Here is a 19,257-nt window from a genome sequence, read left to right as displayed (position 1 = left end):
GACAATAAAGTTGAATCTCATCTCATTACTTTCCTAACTAAGACAGAATATCATAGATGTGATGAATTGAGTTTGCATGGTGCTTTTGGATGTGTGCTTGATTCTATTGGTAGTAGTGTACTTTGCAGTACTACTACCACCCCTCGAAACATTTACTTTGCAGACATTGCACAACAGCCGACAAACTAGTTGGTGTGGCAAGCGTGAAATATCTCCACACAGCCAACTCTTTAGCCTGCTCCATGTTGCTGTTGCGGTTAAGTCAACTCTTCCAGCATGCGACACAGGTGCTTGCTAATGAAGGACGTAGGATGTGCTGGGATGGAGGAAAAAAGAAAAACTGGATCTTGATCTGTTAGTTTTTACGATCCTCGATCCAGCTATATTGTCAATATCGGGGCCAATATCCAATCTTAATATTGGATTGGTGCACCCCTAATATGAATTCCCTTTTTAAAGCCATCTATGTGTAGGATTTTAAAACTCCCTAGATTATACCTCTTAGAGGTAGTATCAATAAAGACACTCTGGCAGACAGCATTGCATTCTGGTACATTTTCAGTGTAATAACCTCATTATTTCAGTTACCTGCCTGGTCTCATTTATTCAAAACCTTTCAACAAGAAACAAGAGTCCAAACCGGCGGCTCTGTGAGGATGTACTTAAGTACAGTGGTGCTTTGAGCTTAACATTCAAATGCTCACAATGACATTGTTAACGTGCTTATGCGTAGCAGGTACGTTTACCATGTTAGCGTGTTAGCATGCCATAATTATCTTCTTCTGACTACACCTGCTTCTTTCCTTCCTTCCGTTTCATTCACCTGCCTGTCTGGCCACATCAACAAAAGTCCCGTCCCCATTATTCCTGAACAGGAAGTTGGGTCCGTTCTCGTTATCACAGAACACGTCAGACCTCGACTGGCTCAGGATTGGTCCGACCACCACACCGCGCCCCCCTGCACAAGGAGAAAAACGGTGAATGCTGCTGCTGATTCAGAACATTTCAAAACATCACAGACTTCAGCTCTCCAATCTGAGACTCCTGACCTGTGAACTTGTTGACCCCGGCCTCGGCTGCCACGTCAGACAGAGCGATGATGCCCTTGGTGATATCACTGGCGGCCTCATCCATCTCTAAGAGGGCGTGGGGACCGATGTTGCCACTGGCATAGTTGGCCACGTAAACTGAGTAACGGCCTGTTCCCTGCAGAGCAACAACAGGCACGAGAGTGAGAAGAAGACTTTTTAGTTTTTTTGGGGGGGAACAACATGCAGGACCGTAGATTGGAGTCAAACCCAGATCATCATTCATCAGAGAACTGTTAAAGCTGAAAAGAACAAGTATCTCTCTGATTTTATTTTCAATTAATTGGCCACAAACCTCATGTTCTTTTTAAAACATAACTCGGTTCTAAATACGCCCCAATCCGTCTTCCATGTGGAATCCTCTGAGGCCTGTGAAAAATTTCTCCACTTTTTTGTGTATAGGTTCCTCATTAAGCAAGCATCTCACTTCCTGCTTTTGACCCTCCATCTCCATAGAGTGTCCAGCTGTTTTCAGCCAATTTGAATCTGTCCATCTCTACTCTCAAAAATATAGTTACACATTTGAACCCCTCAGTGTGTCCCACTGATATTGTCCCACCTCGCCTTTTTAAAAGATGTGGGGACACTATTGGACCTAGCATCCAGAAATTATAACAGTACCTTACTTCAGGTTCTGTCCCAGCCTTTTTTAAACAAGCAGTGTGTGCAGCCACTCCTCAAAAAACCAAATTTGGACACATCTGCACTCTCAAACTATCGCCCTATCTCTAAACTCCCTTTTCTCTCGAAGATTTTGGAAGCAGTTCTTTACAGTTGCAATCGTTTTTAGATACCATGGTGTTCTTGAAGTGTTCCAATCTGGTTTTAAGACATTTCATAGCACTGAATCTGCACTTTTAAGAGTTTTTAACGATCTTTTAATCTCAACTGATTCTGGAGATTATGTATTCTTATTCTTTTAGATCTTACAGCAGCATTTGACACAGTTGACCACAGCATCCTATTTCTCGCCTCGAGCATGGCGTAGGGATTAGGGGCACTGCTTTGGAGTGTTTAGTCATACTTGTCGAACAGAGATTTTAGAGTCAGTTTTGGTGGCTCTATTTCACTTCTGTGTCCCTCACATTGGGTGATTCCACAGGGTTCGATTCTCGGGCCAATTCTTTTTTCACTCTATCTGCTTCCCTTGGATGTATCTTAAAAAACAAACAATCAGCTTCCATCTTATGCAGATGATTCGCAAATCTACCTGCCCATCAAAAGAAATGATGGTAGTTCTTTAGCAGATTAGTTGACTGTTTTATGTATTAAAGCCTGATGGCTTTACATTTTTAAACTTTAACGAGAGTAAAACTGAGGTTAGGGTTTTTAGACCCATGTCGGCCTCTGATGTGTCACAAAATAGACCTGGCATTTTTCAACCCTATGTTAAGTCTGTTGTAACAAACCGGGTGTAAAAATGGATTGTGATTTTAAATGGAGAAGCAGATCAATTCTGTTTTGAAAGCAAGTTTCTTTCAACTGAGGCTTCTTACCAAGCTTAAGGCCTTTTATCCTTCACAGACTTTGAGAGGGTTTACTGCTTTTTTACACACGCCTTGACTATGTAATGCTCTGTATGTAGGAGTTAGCGCCTCCCTCTCTCGACTACAGCTGGTTCAAACCGCTGCCGCTCGTCTCCTTACTGGAACTCGTAACGAGATCACATCACCCCTGTCCTTGCCTCCTCCACTGGCTCCCAGTTACTTTTAGGATTGTTTAAGATTTTATTGTTTGTTTTTAAGAGCCTCCATGGACTAGCTCCAGTCTACATAACTGATCTGTTGAAGCCACATCTCCTTCAAATCTTTAAGGTCTGCAAACCAGTCTCTTCTTGTTGCCCCTAAAACACGGCTGAAGAGTAGAGGGGATCGGGCTTTCTCAGCCGCAGCCCCGAGACTTTGGAATGGGCTGCCTCTACATGTCAAACTGGCCCCAGCCTTCCGGTTTTTAAATCGCGACTTAAAACACATTTTTATTCCCTGGCTTTTAATACAGCATGAGAACTTTATGTTGTATTTGTCTGGTGTTGTATTCTGTCTATTTATTGTTCCAGTTCTATGTACAGCACTTTGGTCAACCAGGTTGTTTTTAAATGTGCTCTAGAAATAAAGATTGATTGATTGATTGATTGAAACCCGTGGCCGCTGCATCGGGGAGTAAACCTCTATATATGGTTGTGCGATCTACCAAGTGAGCTTCTTTTTGAAGATGTTTTGAGGGAATTGTGAATTATTGAGAAACAACAGGAAAAAAAAAAGAGTAAATACAGATCAAATTGTGGGACTTCTTAAATAGGTTTACAAAGTGGGTTCACTGACCTTTCGGTCAACACATGCAACCGAACGTCCAGCCATGCCATTGGCGATACCACGACGCACATTGTGCGCGTCCCCCAGAAGATCTTCAAAGCGGCCATTCCGAAACTTGAACAGCTTGTCTGAATAAGTTGCTCGTCCTACATTTAAAAAAAACAGTCAGATATAATGAGGAAAAAACGCCAATGCAAACATAACTAAAAAACTAACAAACATTGAATACAGGTGTTTTTGGCTTGTAATAAGAAAAACAAATGTGCCACTAGACCAAGTAAACATTGACATGGTAATGTTTCTTGAAATAAGATATCTTAATAAGAAGACAACATGATCCATATTTTACAAGTAACACAGCATTTTAAAAACCTTATGAGATGTTACAAAAGCTTGTTTCATCTGAAATTCGAGATAAAGCAAAAAAATTTCCAGACTCTGTCACTTAACAAGAAATTTAAGATTCATCGTCTAAAAACAAGTCCCTATATCTCACTGAAATATGACTTGTTGTTAGGTGATTGTGTCTTATATTAAGTGTTATTACACATTAATACATATGACTAGAAATTAGATGACTATACTTGGTAAGTTTTTGCTTTTTTGAAGTGCATTTAGCTTCCTGAAATTACTGGCTGGGGTAAAAAATGTTAAGGAAATATTATAAGAATGCACTATTTACCAGAGTAGGCATTGTTTGTGTTGAGGAAGTAGATCTCCTCACGTCCATCTCCATCCACATCACAGGCAGTAACTCCAATAGCATTTCCTGCTCGGTCCCTCAGGGCGTAGTATGGAGAGTTGATGTCATCAACAGCAATGTTTACCAGCCTGTTTAAAGTGTGATTGTACTTCAGCACCAGGTTGGGCCCATTGTACCTGCGGGAGAACATCACACACATTTGTTTTGCACATCTAAGAATTTCTATGCAGTGAAATGAACTTATGAAACAAGTTAACCATTTTCACACTCACCCTGCCACGACCACTTCAAGGTCTCCGTCACCATCCACGTCTGTAACTGCCATTCCATAGTTGAGTTGCGTGGGATTGTGCAGACTGTCAGGAGGAAGGATTGTCTGTGTTACAACCTGAAGCATGGGCTCAGAGCCCTGGGCGTGGGAATGATGGCAGAGTCCAAACAAAAGGAGCAACAGACCTGAACCCCACATAATTTCAACCTGGTGGAACACAGAAAAGGACTGGGTTAGGCATTTCAATTTGTATTGCAGATGATGCAAAACTCTTTTGTGTAAAGCAGGGCAGACATGCTGATGATGAGCAAATACATCAGATAGAGATACAGTGCATACGCAACGTATTTACAGAGGAACACCACCAATTAAAGTCATCAATTTTACACATCAAAGTGTACAACAAGCCTAAATTATGTGAAGGGATTCAAAGTGATCATCAAAAAACTAAAATAAAATATAGAGAAACAAGTAAAGAGTCTTCAAACACAATAATCATTTTTAAGCCACACTACAAATTAGATTAAAGTTTGAGATGTTTCTCTGCTAATCCACCAAACACCATTGTTTTTTTTCCCATTTTGAGAAATTTAATCCTACATTTGAAAATAAATCATCTAGATGCTTGCATAATGTCCATAAAACAAACATGTTTGTATCTGTATACACAGACATTTTAACGCTCTGTTAGTTACATTTTGAGGATTTCTTGGTTAACTGTTGTCAAAAATGATAAACGATATATATCCTTAGCACTGATGCCTTTAGTCCGCTTCCCTTTTTGTTTCTTACCTGACAGTTCTATCAGTGTGTGTCGATCTGGAGATAATCTGACTTCTCTGCAGCGATGTGAGGGCACAAAGCGCCGTTTATTATATTAGTTGGCAAAGATCCTCCACCTTACATATCTTCTGCTTTTAAAAATTACGAAACAGCTTGTGTAACTTATGTGAAGATTGACCAATCAGCAAAGAACTGCGTGCCTAATTACAATGTTGACCAATGGCTGATCTGTGCTTCTGTGAGCGTCCATGTCAGAGGCGGAAGTCTGCGCTGTTTGTGGCGTTGTGTGCACTGCTATACAAATACATTACTGCGATGGCACAGAAATAATACATTCAAGCGACAGCACATTAATAATTCCTGCCGGGGTAGAAATATTGACATATAAAGACGATAAATATTCAGATGTAAAACCAATTCGATGGTAAACAAACGTATTCACCGTCCAGAATGCTTCAGCTGCAGCGCCACAGGAACGCTATCTCCCAAAAAGCTTTGCGTTTTGCTATGCTTGCGTCATTTGTGCGACGAAAATCTGTATCAAGCCTTCTTTAACTGTCTATGGTACTGTCGGTATCAAGCTAAACAAAACAAACACGGGTACGCCGACAGCGCAACCGTTATTACAAATTATTCTGTTAAGGCATGCTTTTGAATGAAATAAATGTCATTATAGTTTAATATACGTCGATATTAATTTATGTTTATGTTCTCAATAAACAAGTATTACAACCTCAGCGAGTGGAAGTTAACTGAGCGGAATTGGTAAGCTAACTAGCTAACAGCATCGCCGTGTTTAAGTGCTTTTAGTCCAATTTATAGAGTAGGGAAAAAAACCTACCGAAAGGGGTGATGTCAGAAAGTGCTTGATTTCTGACGGCAGGCCCTTTACTATTTCCGCTGCATTGACTCGTCTACTGTTTCATTTTCCTCTATGATACAGGTAACGTTATTTTTTTAAACCAAATAAATAATGGAGTTGGAACAGGCAACAGAAGACTGCGCTCAAATCCAGCCAACACCCACACCTCCCGCTCAGCCCAAGAAGCCCAGTCAGGGTCTGTATGTGCCCAAGCAACGACTTCATGGCTCTAAAGAGAAAGCTCAGACTCAGGGAGAAGTAAAACCAAGACCCCGGCCTCGCTACACAGATAAGGCAAAGAAAAACGCCAAGAACAAGAAGGACAAGGCTGGAGCAGCGGATAAGGAAGCGTCTGTTGGAGGAGAAGATGGAGGTAAGACAGAGAATGGGGATCCTGATGTGAAGGATGAGCAATTACAGGATACAGATGTGCCTGTTAATGGTCAGCCCGGCTCCACCAATGTGAAGGAAGATGTTACCTCATGGCTGGAAGAAGCATCCCCCCAGGAGGCGGAAGGGGAAGAGGAGAGTTGGGACACCTTGTTCAATGATGATGGAGATTGTCTGGAACCACATCTACTTAAGGAGGTAAGAGCTTGGTCTAGGTGGTAGATCCTAACCCTAAATTGACACACACTCATTTGTTTATTTGTATGCAGCCTAATACGTTTTTCTTATAATACACTTAAAACACTTCCAACACAGCAGAAAAACCCAATTGTCCTTTCCCTTTTCTTCCACCCCTTCTCATCTTTTCTCACTCTTCTCACTTTTTCCACTCATCAGCTCTCTTTGCAGGAAGGTAGAAAGAAAAAATCAAACCAGGAACCCAGGTTTGATTACTACAACATGGACCGAGAGGACGAGGACGACATTGACCTCACAGAGGACGAACTTGCTCACATTGTAGAGATCTACGACTTCCCAGCAGAGTTTAAGACAGAGGACCTTCTCAAGTTATTTCAGTGCTACCAGTATGTATAATTCAACGTACCATTCCTAGCCTTGCTAGTCCTTGCTGTTTTTTAACATTGGAATCCTGACTAAAGCACTATAATAAAACCTCAGAGAATGTGGTATCCCTGCCATTTAGTAGCTCAGTCAGTAGGGTGTTGGGTTGGGAACCGGAAGGTCGCTGGGTGAAGTCCCCACACCAACCAAAAATATGGTGTTGGACTGGTAGCTGGAGAGATGTCAGTTCATCTCCTGGTGATTATTATTATTATTATTATTATTATTATTATTATTATTTGCATTTCATCTGAGAGCCACAAGACACAGGAGTAACAGTTTTATCTTTATTTTAGTTTTTATATCAGTTTATGCACAGCTTGTTGTGTGACTATTGCCTCACTCTGTTTCAGAGAGAGAGGCTTTGACATCAAGTGGATTGATGACTCACATGCCCTGGGGCTCTTCTCAAGCCCCATAGCAGGTTAGTGAAGTGCTGCATCACACCAAAGGCAATCTTGGAACCCATCAGCTATCAGCCGACAGTGTTTTATCTTCCAGCGGCAACAGCCAATATTTCAGGGGTTCCAGTGAAGCCTGTCGAATACTTTTTGTAACATTTAAGCTAAATCCTCGTCAGACGCCCACTGATGGGTTCCGAGATGCATTTCGAGGTCAAGGTCAAACTTTACTATCCCAAATAGGAAATTTTGGGTGGTCAAGTTGCAGCTACACAAAGATACACAAACCAGTCATCAATCAGCACATTCCGCCATTTTTAACTCTTTACATGGTGTGTTTACTCAAACGTGATTGGTTAGTATTACTCAGAGAACAAGCGTAAACAAGAACCCTTCCTATACCAAAGTCTTCTCCATTTGCCTACAGATTCTGCATTCATATACAGAAATCAGAAAAATTACATAAAGGGCGGTTTAGGTGGGGAATACCTGACAATAATATCCTCTGCAGTAAATATCGTTGTGATACTTTTCCCTTCCATAATGGGACGAAATAAAGTAGACTCTGATGGAAAAACACAAGATTATCGACATTAGTTAGGTGATGCGAAGCTATTATAGGATATTGTGGTGAGTTGTAAGAGGAAACACGTTTGAATCACGTTTTGACATGATTTTACAAATGTGCTTTTTCAGTTGTCTCCAAAATATATCAAACAACATGTAGACTGTATTAAAGAAATAAATAGTTTACTGTCTGAATTGTTGGTGTGTTATTGTTGCATTGTATTTGACAGATTTTGACACCTGTGTAATTTGTTTCTTCTCCATTTTCAGCTCGTGAAGCGTTAAGATCCAGACATCCACTGATGAAGTTGCGACCTCTTTCCAAATCCTCCTCTGCCATAAAGGCCCAAGCTCGTAGCTGCTCAGGTACAAATACAGCCGTGTCCCTTTCCAGTTCTTTATCAATTTGGCTTCCCAGGTCACATAATTAGAGACTAACATTACTATCTTTTCTTCCCATCCTCAGACTACCTCCTGCCTGCTAAAGAGAGACCTCAGACGAGTGCAGCACTGGCTCGAAAGCTTGTGATCGGTGCCCTCGGTATAAAGAGCAACCAGACGAAGGATCAGCGTGAGTCAGAGAGAAAGAAGCTGCAGGAGGCGAGAGGTACATTATTAACAGAGATGTTATGTTCAGCTTATGATTGAGTTTATAAATTAAGAGCCATGAGATGCAGCTGTGGTCTCTCTGCATGTAACCTAGATGTTTGAGAAGCAGACTTTTGACTGAAACACTGATCTTTAATGCATACGTGAATAATGGGTTAAATATGTTTCAGTGTTAAGTAAGGCTGTCATGGTATTGATTTCTTTTCATACCGCACAAATTTGTGAAGTCATTTAAACTGTCGCAGTTACCACCATTAAACATGTTTTAATTTCCGCTGTTATAAAATAGTTCCTGTAGTAGTCTATTCTTTTAAGCATACATATTCTAAATAAATATCTTAATTTCAGTGTTATTAAGAGGCTGACAGTGGAGATGGTCCGATACCATTCTTTGCTTCCTGATACCAATTCCGATACTTGAACTTGCGAATCGGCCGATACCGAGTACTGATCCGATACCAGTGTGTCATGTATTTTATTATGTTTTAACAACTGTATACTGCTATCCCTGTATGGATGTGATATGATTTCTATCTTTGTCAGTCTGGCTCAGGTTAAACTCTTTCTGAAACATGAACAAACACAAACAATGAACGCAGTAGAACTTTCTTTTTTCATCCAGTTTGATAGTCAGTCATAACGGGAAAAAGAACATAAATAAACTACTTTAACCTTTTTGCCAGCGGGTGAACAAGGAGCTCCTTGCACTGGAGGGAGGGCAGGCGCCGTTTCATAAATACAACGCAGCATGGGGAATAAACCACTTCGTGAGGAGGAGTGGGAAATTCTGGACCCACCTCTCACAACATCACACATCACATGTATTCAACAGGCCCGCATTCACTATTGAAACACAGATGGGCTACTGAACACTGTTTATTGACAGTAACACGCTTGCAAGAACAAAAAACCCGGCAGTTATAAGCTTGACTAAGCGGTGGGTGTGACGTGAGCGCGTCACCAAGGTAATGTGGCAATTGCCACAGCCATACTGTCAAGCAGGGTGTTCTTAAAAAAAAATAAAAAAAATAATGTGTTCCCAGGCAAACCTTCACTGAATAAATAAATATTAAAAACACTAACAGTCCTTGTCTGACAGTTGTAGTTTTTGCATCACAAGGTTTCCACCACAAGTGGGAGCTGTGTAGTTGATGCAAAGTTGCTCTCCGTCCACTGCTGCACAGATCACAACAGGTCTATAATCAGTACAGCAGCCATGTCCCTACACAGATGGAACATAAGTATATAGGCACAGAAAACCACAAATGGCTGTCCACAAAAGAGCCAGTCAGGAAGTTAGGGCCTTGAGTATAGAAAACTAAAAAAGTTTCTTTTGTTCTTGCTGCTCTGCTCTTTATGTAAGATCACAACACGCACAGTGGAGCACAGGCGTACATCATGTGCTGAACATTGTGTCCTTGGAATGAATGCCACGTTAGGTCTTATCCAGAGATTAATTAACCGCCAGCTCTTCAGTCTGCCTCAGCTCCTTACTTCCCTGACAGTTCTCCACATTTGGAGCACCAAATAAACTTAGTCTTGTTTAGTTAAGGGCTTTGGCTGATTGATATGCTGATCTGTGTCTTTGTGACTTATTTTTTCAGAACAAAAGCACCTGGCAGCCAAACAGAAGGAAGATGCCTGGGAGGGAAAGTGACTGAACAGAAAACTACTGTTTAATTTCCGTTTTCTTTTTAGATTCCTTGATTCAGCAGAGGCTAAGCTCTGTTTTTCCTCAACTCACCGCTTCTTCCTACCACCACACTTCCCAGACATGTAGTCCCACCACTTTTTCCTTCTTTCCGCCACTGTCCTTTACCAGCTGTTACTGACGGTCTCATCATCATCCACTGTCCGTTTGCCGGCCGTTTGACATCAGATGAGAGGGTCCTGGTATTGCTCTCCCACCTTTATGTTTATGGTTTGTCCATGCAGGGACTGTTGCCTCTGTGCCATGGCCTGGGCTAACACAACCAACTCACCAGGGTTTTCTTTTATATTTTGTAAGGTTGTAACCACCGTCTGTCGTGAAGCACCCAGTCTAACCATTTGTCTTACCCAATTGACTAGCTCTAAGGTGTCATGTTTGTCTTTATATGGATTGTTTAATGTGTTTAAAGATGACCTAAGTAAATCCACCTATCAATGTGAGGGAAGCAAAGCTTTCCCGTAGTAGGTTCCGTAATATTAAATTCCATCATGATGATCACTATACTATATATGAAGACATTGTTGAGGACCTGTTAGCTCGTCGTATTAAACATTTTTGAGAAGTGACAAGCCTCCAAATAAGTTTCATGACTGTTCTGTCTGTTGAATCCTAGGCATATGTATCTTATGTTGTGTGCACGTCTGTACACATTTTCAACAAGAGGAGCCTTGTTGTCTAAGAAAAAACTGCTACAGTTCATTGTGGTCATATATTCTGGAGAATTTATCTCAATCTAATAAGCTTTTAGATGACAGACAGATTTTTTCTTTATCTCGCTAGCCAGTTAAAAAAAGGAAAAAGTGTTTTGGGGTTTATTTTGGAGGGAAATAAATGTTGTGAACACTGAGACTTTAGACTAGGGGAACCCTGCCTCGTCCATGTGTAATGTGTCCGTCCAATAGATGAGGCAAAAAAAAGTGGTCCTTTCAAATAATCTACATTTTTAAGACATTGTGCAAGACATACATTTACGGTGCTAGTATATTTGAAAGCTATATCTTAAACAATAAGTAGGATTAGCTCTGCACACTTAAAGAACTAAGATCAGCATACTATTGAGTAGATACAGATTTTTAGCTGCATTCATTTTCCTTCACCAAGTTGAACTATTTTCGTAAAATAAGTTGTTGATTAAGTGAAGTTCAGCTCCAGTTTTTGGGATATGTCTCCCCTCCATTTTAAGTATTTCGTGATCTATTGTTACAATTCTGCAACACCAGGGTCTATCACAGCTCTCTCAAACTGCTTTAGATTAAAAAACAAAGTGGGGTTGTCAATCTCAACATGCTCTTATTCTTTGTTCCTGAAAAATTTAGATTTTGGGCATTTTACTAGAGAGAGACAACGTTTCCCAATTCATAGTCATCTTTTAATAATTCACCCTCCTGAAACACACACATCCAGACTCAGGAGACTTTTGGGACCGCTGGAGGCAGCTGCCTCCTCTGAGCCTTCACCCGGCTATCCACTGACCACATGACACTGCGTCTCTCTCACCTCCTCAGACAGAGAGCTGCACATTTATTTGTTCTTATGCAAATTATTTTCACTTAATATTAACTTCAAAATAAAATGTGCTGCCAACTTGTGGCCACACTATGTGCTAGTTGATAGTTGAACATTTGTCATTTGTGTTTAAAACATGTTGCCTGCGGACATCAATTTATTAAAATAATTTGGAAACTCAACTCTATCGGAACTATATATCCATACACCAGTGCAGTCCGTTACTGCTGTGAGGAACCCAGTTTGTGTAACAGTTTAGCTCGTTGGCTGTGGACGACTGAGACACAGTGCCGCGTGGCTCACAGTGGGCTAATTAAAGTCTCGGAGGAGGCACCATTACTTGTTTAGTTTTTGTGTTCTTTTCTTTTAAATCAGTAAGTCACAATGAGCATGTTAAAAATATAATCACACTATTCAAATACAGTCTCTGCAGGTACTCATCTTTCCAAAGTGCCCTTTTTTCCAAAGATGAGTTTGCATTGGGAATGATGGTTTTATGTTGTTTATTGTCATCAGCACATCATGCATACTCATACATTATTAATTTGTTATGGTTGTTGAGATTGCATTTGGCAACATGTGTTTGATAGGTTTTAGGGATTAGAGACTTATTATTTTATTAAATGGGTTAGGTGTTAAAAAAAAACAATTGTATCTCATAGTTTTTATTTTTGCCTGCTGTCACACCATTATGTAATAATTTATGTAAACTTTTCCAGGAAGTGGACGTAATGTAAATGATAATATGCCAAAACGATTAGTTATTTAAAATGTTGTGAATTTTACTCTTTACTGCTTTATTTCTGACATTCAACAATAAATGGTCATATAGTTTGACTCACACACACTGTCATTCATTTCACATTTCAAAAAAACAATAAGATAAAATGCATGTTTTGTCATTATGTAAGCTTGAACTTTTTGCTTTTTTGATTGTGGGTTCTCTTTTTAGTGTTCAGATCATGTCAACTATTAAACGCTTTTCTTGTCATTCCTCGTTAAGCATTTTTTTTTTTTAATTGTTGAGGTCTCAGTTGGACTCATTGCACACTTGACTATCTCTTCCAAGGAGGAATAAAACCAAATGTGGACAAATTTTCATAGTGAGTTTGCCAGAAGAGAAGTGGACCTCCCAGAGCTCTGTTGTTCTTGCAGCTGAACTAGATTGTAGCTGCTCTTTACCATCATCGTGTGAGATCTGAGCCCTGCCTATAATCTCATTCTTTACTGTGGCTTCACGAGGAGGTGATGTACCGCAGAGCAGCCTGCTGGGTGCCTCGCACACAATCATTAGATCAACTACACAAACACGAACCACTACTGAGCAAGTAGTGGTTCCAAGTGCCAGCTCTGCCCTAGACATGCTGCATGTCATGGAGCAAATTTAATGTGAGGCATGGTCCAAATGAAGGAATAATCTAATGTCCCAACACAATAAAGGACTCTGGGGGTGTAGGGTGGTGAGTGTCCCAGCACCAAACACTGCCTGCAGACACACCTTCCATCACCCTCCAAACTTTAATCCAAAGCTTTGCTTCAACTCAACTCAAACTGATATATCAGCACCACCTGAACAATAGTATTATCATTGCATTTATCTACATTCATCTGATTGAATTTATAAGCAATAAAACACACTGTTCCTTAAATCAACACATTTAAGTCTTTTATTTTAATCTTTGCTGAAACAGCCTTACTTGGTCTGGTAGGCCTATGACCGTTAGGGTCGCTCATGTTAGCTCATGTGAGCTAATGTTAGCTAAGATTAATGGTAGTTTGTGTTGCTGTATAACAGACATGACTGATTCGGTTTGCTGACTTTGTGACTCTTCTCCACTTGTCCTACTGTTACAATAGCAGAGCATTTTAGCTAAATGCGAGACAGTAGTTTAGCATTTAGCTACTTTGTCACTCGTTCAGTGGCCACAGTGGCTTTAGAGGCAAAACAATTTAAATAGTCCTTTATTCATAGACTTCTTTTAATATATCCACAAAGTGATAGTATAGTCGTAACCTTGAGGAAAACAGTAGCCAGTAACAGCCAACATCAGCACTCTTCTGCCAATTTAACTAAAAATGTCATTTCTTTTAAAATTTCTAACATTCTTTTTAAACTTTGTATAACTAATTTGATTTCAATTTGTCCTATTACTTTTAGAAAGTGAAAATGATATTCTTCAACCCATATAAGGGGGAAAAGTAAGACCAAAGTTAGCGACTTATTTAAAGTATAGGCTATGTAATGTGACAATGGGCAGCTGTGAGAGTTTCCACAGGGTTTGTATGTGTTCATCAGTGGGAATGAGGTTGGAAACAACCATAAAATACGGGTTAGCTCAGGCTCCCTGGGAAGGGATGAGAAACCCAGGCGTTGTTGAAGCTTTAATCTTTTTTACTGTAGATCTTTATTTATTTATTTATTTTTAAATCTGATGAAGGAAGCAAAGGATTCTCCATACTGTTGTGATGAGACACTCAAAATTAACCTGCTTGCTTCTGTTAGGGGTAACTTGTCCTTTTGTTGTTTATTTTTTCTATATAGTCAGTTAAAGTTATCGTACTCCCTACATCTTCTGCAGAAACTAACATTACCCATTATCTTTGTTCTGCATTAGAAAACTCTGCAGTCAAATAACCATGCCTCAAATAACCATAGTTTGTCAATTTGACGTTTATTCTTTAACTACCATTACCAAGTCCTGTTAAAGGCGCAATAACGTGGTACAACCACATCTCATCTAAGGGTTCCGATGCTGAACAGATGAAAAACAAACAAGTGAAAATATTTGTCATCATAAAATAAACAATACATAACACAGCCACATAAGGACAAGATTCAACTCAAAAGTACATTAAATTTCTGCATAAATTATTAGATCTAAAGAACAATATTCCAGAGAGGTAATATAAAACTGTACATGACAATACATTTGCAATACATTACAATATTTATTCAAAAGGCAAAATAGCACCATGAAATAAAAAACAATTCTCATTCAAACCAAAAACCACACAGTTGTAACAGTAAATACTGCATTAGTAATGTCAACAGTGAAAGCACAGGAAGCATGTACAGAGTTTTGTAGACAGTCTGTCAACTGGGTTGATTTTATATGAACGACAGCCTGGTGGTGTACTGTAAAAGTAAAGGATGCGTTGTTCTCATTGTGCCTTCATGTCATTACTTTCTTAACTGTGGTTAAGTTTTGATCAAGGGAATTACATTTGTTACAAAAGTCAGGACACACTTTTAAAATTGTGAGCTACTCTAGTTTTATCATGGTGACATGATGCTTGTAATGGTTCACTTTATTCTTTTTCTGTCAGGTTACGGGATCCTAATTAGTTATTTTGCATGAAGTCCCTCCCTTCATTGTCATTCAACCTCTTTTCCCTGACATGTTGAGGTGTGGTTAGAAGTTGTACAGTTGTTCTGTCCTTAAATCTGCGTGTTCATTAATTCACAGGAAGTTGTTGGAGATCTGACGTTGGTGGTCAAACAAGTCCTCCACCTCAGCGCTGTAAGCATCACCTGATAAAAAAAAGACAAAAACAAGAGAAGTAGAATACATAGCAACAAGGATGTATTGAGATGTAAACATTTACTAAAAATGGTCTTCACAATCTACCTGCATGGCATCCAAACATGTAAACTCGTTCTCCATCATACTTGCACCGACAGCGCATCACGTTGTTTTGGAAATCCGACTCGGCCATGTCTAAGGAAGGGTTGACCTCCACCTGTAAGAGTAAATAGACTAGAGATAAGATGCTGCAAGATTCAAGTCAGTCATCCTCCTCACAGTTAAGTACAGTTCCTTTCTGGTGAAACAGAATTTATTAAAGGACAGCATTCAACTGACAATATGCAAAGCCTGCTCAATTCATGCATAATAAAAATGTATCCAGAATCTAGTGCAGTTCTTTTGCTGTGAATGGCCCAGGCGATTGAACCACGCTCACAAGTAGTTATAACTTCCCAGTTAGGCTTGTGTGTTGTATTTCCCTTTTTGCAGAGTATATTTTGTTGAAAGGCTCCTTTAAGCATATTGTTATGATTTTTTTTTCTAACAATTCTAACAAATGCCCCTTAATACTGTCAATGATTTCTTTACCTATCTGGAAATAAAGAGCATTTCTTGGCTGGGAGCGGTGAGACTTCACTGGTTGCCTCACAAAAGTACTTTTCTGTCTAGATCAGGAACACTGCAAGGAGTATTGTTTTAATAAAGGGAACGAGTGAGAAGTAACTTTACTTTAGATAGTTAGGAAACAACTGGTCTTCCACGAGGTCAACTGAGAAGCCACAGGATTATTGTTCTACTCTTTTCTATACAGCTCATGATGCGTAAATTAGGGGTTTGCATGAACGTGATGCATGACATCACTTTCCACTGTTATCTCCATACAGGAAAAAAGTGCCAGAGATCAGATGACAGTTTGGGATTTAGATTTAAGTAGCAGCCTATCATTAGGCTGTAGCCATGGTTGGTTGCCATGGTTTGTTGTTTTCCACCCTGTCTGCCTGACGGCCATATATAAGAAAAGCACACAAATGAATTTTCCTGATGCACACATCAAACAGATAACCTGACCACATTTTCAACAAAGCAACCCAGTTTCATTTTTTAAGTACAGTATACATTTTGTGGTTCAAATTATATTTACAGGCAAAATTTAAATTTATGAAACTCTTCATGAATAGGATTCTTTTCAGTACATTTTAAGCCAAATTTGGTTATATATATATTTTGTTTTTAAATTGCATATTAAGAGCAGCCAATGATCTCAGCACAAATGTTATAGTCCCAATGTAAAACACCATATTAACTGGGTGGCAGTTGATGCCCTCTTAAAAGATCTTGTAATAATGTGAAACAAAGGGCCCCCAGCCTGTTTTACGGAAAAATGAAAGGTTGTCACTCTCATGTAAAAGGCTGTGAGGTTTTGCAGCTGATTTTTAAATGACGGAGCAATTAGGAGCAATCAAGCGGAGGTGGACGTGACTCATCGGTTTTAATGTATGGTCCTAAAAACGGCTGCCACCCTGCGATTCTTGGTGAAGACTCAAAGAAACACCCAGTTGCATAAAAGACAAGCGAGCATCTGCACCCTCCCTCCATCTCTCACTTCTTACACAAATTTATGAGCAGCTCAACTACTGTTAAACCACGATCCCGACCACAAACTTTGCTGCTGGGTCACGTCGTCGTGGCAACAGTGGATCTCTGGTTTATGACATGCATGTGGTTTTATCTCTCAAGACCACTGCCGCACGTACCCCTGTCTACACACGCACACACACGCGAGTCACACATACACATCTAGATTTTACTTAAACACTAATTGGAAACTGTAAACATCACTTTGCTGCCACTAAGCTGCCATGAAAAAATAGAACAAATGACAGAGAAGGAGGACAGATGAGTAGGTCACCACAGCCGATTGGATGTCTAGAACAAACTTCGCTTTCAAACATAAAACTAAATGTAAAGTGCTGACAGAGCTGTGTCACCACCAAAAAGCCTGCACGTTCTAAAGGGTGGACTAATAGCAGGTCTACTTTCTATATAAATTCCCTTTCCTTAAATACCCACACACCCTTACATACTGTACACCTGAATGGTACACCAGCCAAGAGCCATTTAGCTCAAATTATAGTCTTTTATCACAGCTTTTATCTCATGTGCGCCTTCATATGTTGAAACACTGCTCTGTTTATTTCTTTTTTTTCTCTCACTTTAATGCCCGATCTAAGAGGTTGTTTAAGCTACTAAGATGATGGATTTCACCATGAAGATTGAAAGGTGGATTGTTCTTTTCCTCAGTATTTTTATTTGACTAGCAATTTCACAATTAACTGTATGGACAGCTGAGCGGACTGTGCGATAAAATCGGGAGATATTTGACTACAGTAACTTTTTTGTTGTAATAAACAAGCTTCCTAACCTGGAAGATGTATTCGCCAGGTCGTATGTCTGTAATGTCGATCCACTGGCAGTCAATATCGTGGCGGTAGGTGTCCCAGCAGCCGACTGAAATACCCTGCTGTCCCATGTTATAGCAAGCATACCGCTTATGGATACCTGGTAGAAAAAGAAAAAAACGACAGTTGGAAACACATGAGGCGAGATAAAAAGGGACGACTATGATGTGTAAATCTTCTTTGCTATCATTTGCTGTGGATTTGAATTTCAACCAGCCTGAAATTATAGCAAAATGATTTAAAAACCACTTCTTTTTTTGGGAACTGTCAAATGAATAGAAAGGATCTGAGTTGCATAAAGCTGTCTGGGCTTTGTGAAGCCAAGATCAATTTAGGCTTGGCCTCTGATCGTACAGCCTGCCACATGGCTTTGAATGCTCATTATGGGATTTCAGCATTGCACTTTTAGGTTTTCTTGACTCTCTTGTTTGTTCCCTAGAGAAGTAGATTTATTTGACATTAATCTGTAGTCATGTCGTACCTTCAGGGCAGTAGGTGTCCTCTAGACAGAAGCTGGCCTTGTGACCCTCCGCCACCTTGGTCCCATTGAGCGTCAGCAGGTCATAGTGGGTGAACACTTCAATGCTGTGGTAGTGCCTGAGAATGCGATCAAGATGACCTTATTAATTTGTGATGGAAGTCAAAAAAATCTTGCGGCTCAGTCGCTAGCACTGCTGCCTCACAGCAAGTAGGCCCTGCAGGGTTCAATTCCTGGTTTGGGCAGGGCTTTTCTGTGTGAAGCTTGCATGTTCTCCCTGCGTTTACATGGGTTTTCTCCCACTTTAAAGACATGCATGCTAGGTAACAAGGACTATAGTTTAAAATTTGCCGGCTGGCTAACACTGGAACATTTACAGAAATGTTGATTTATGTGCATTGTCCTCATGAATAAATATATCTTAAATGATAGAATAGAGAGACAGAGAAAGATCTCCCTGTACTTGTTGCTTTTTTTGTTCACACCTACATCCTCCTGTGGAAAAACAACAACAACCCTGAGGTTTATTTGAAATACAGCAGCCATAAATCCTGGTACGTTGTTGCGAAGGCGTCAAACAGACACGGACAACAATTGTTAAAACACAGAGTGGGCACATAGATATCAGTTTGGTGGTGCTTGTTCTCTCATTACAGATCCATTCCCAGAACAGACTGTACTAAAGGTCAAACCATGTGTTTGCTGGTTGGGGAGGTAGTGATTGGGCTGCTGAGCTGTGCCTCTCGTTTTGGGACACAGAACCACAACCGCTGAGATAAGAGGCCAGGCTGCAGTTACGGCTCTGACTGTAACTACTGGGCAACCAGTGAGGAGGATGTTTATTGTAAACATCCTTTTGGAGGATAAAATATTGTGTTTATTGTGCTAAATAACATGCTTTTACATGTGTTTGGTTATTTATAGTCCAGATCTTACATTCATCATGTGCTGCAGTCATTACATTTTTTT

At 40.0% G+C, this 19,257-nt stretch overlaps 3 protein-coding genes across 5 annotated transcripts in view; 1 reads left to right on the top strand and 2 right to left on the bottom strand.

Moving 5' to 3' along the window:
- Positions 1-5,657, bottom strand: part of crtac1a (cartilage acidic protein 1a) — a 9,690-nt gene extending 4,033 nt beyond the window's left edge. Inside the window, exons 1-6 of the mRNA XM_032525435.1 lie at positions 5,167-5,657; positions 4,376-4,581; positions 4,083-4,279; positions 3,410-3,546; positions 1,050-1,206; positions 824-958 (exon numbers count right to left, since the gene is read on the bottom strand). Of these exons, the coding sequence (XP_032381326.1) occupies positions 824-958; positions 1,050-1,206; positions 3,410-3,546; positions 4,083-4,279; positions 4,376-4,572 (823 nt within the window). The 5' untranslated portion in view covers positions 4,573-4,581; positions 5,167-5,657. The remainder of the gene's footprint in view (positions 1-823; positions 959-1,049; positions 1,207-3,409; positions 3,547-4,082; positions 4,280-4,375; positions 4,582-5,166) is intronic.
- Positions 5,605-11,572, top strand: r3hcc1l (R3H domain and coiled-coil containing 1-like). 3 transcript variants are annotated; one of them, XM_032525469.1, is made up of 9 exons: positions 5,605-5,694; positions 5,731-5,757; positions 6,101-6,607; positions 6,806-6,993; positions 7,384-7,454; positions 8,269-8,364; positions 8,465-8,605; positions 10,212-10,301; positions 10,394-10,409. In XM_032525469.1, the coding sequence occupies exons 3-8, from the start codon at positions 6,131-6,133 to the stop codon at positions 10,262-10,264; spliced, it is 1,026 nt and encodes a 341-aa protein (XP_032381360.1). In that variant the 5' UTR covers positions 5,605-5,694; positions 5,731-5,757; positions 6,101-6,130; the 3' UTR covers positions 10,265-10,301; positions 10,394-10,409. The 3 variants fall into 3 exon arrangements, with proteins under 3 accessions (XP_032381360.1, XP_032381338.1, XP_032381349.1); XM_032525447.1 differs by having other exon boundaries at positions 10,212-11,572; XM_032525458.1 differs by lacking the exon at positions 5,605-5,694 and having other exon boundaries at positions 5,725-5,922; positions 10,212-11,572.
- Positions 11,573-14,471: 2,899 nt separating this feature from the next.
- LOC116695287 (lysyl oxidase homolog 4) overlaps positions 14,472-19,257 on the bottom strand; it is a 19,289-nt gene continuing 14,503 nt past the window's right edge. The window contains exons 12-15 of the mRNA XM_032525424.1: positions 18,292-18,407; positions 17,774-17,910; positions 15,454-15,565; positions 14,472-15,356 (exon numbers count right to left, since the gene is read on the bottom strand). Of these exons, the coding sequence (XP_032381315.1) occupies positions 15,286-15,356; positions 15,454-15,565; positions 17,774-17,910; positions 18,292-18,407 (436 nt within the window). The 3' untranslated portion in view covers positions 14,472-15,285. The remainder of the gene's footprint in view (positions 15,357-15,453; positions 15,566-17,773; positions 17,911-18,291; positions 18,408-19,257) is intronic.

This window comes from Etheostoma spectabile, chromosome 2, assembly GCF_008692095.1.
Source record: "Etheostoma spectabile isolate EspeVRDwgs_2016 chromosome 2, UIUC_Espe_1.0, whole genome shotgun sequence".
Lineage (NCBI taxonomy): Eukaryota > Metazoa > Chordata > Actinopteri > Perciformes > Percidae > Etheostoma > Etheostoma spectabile.
The sequence above is the reverse complement of the archived record's forward strand: the minus strand, read 5'-3'. Positions and strand labels throughout refer to the sequence as shown.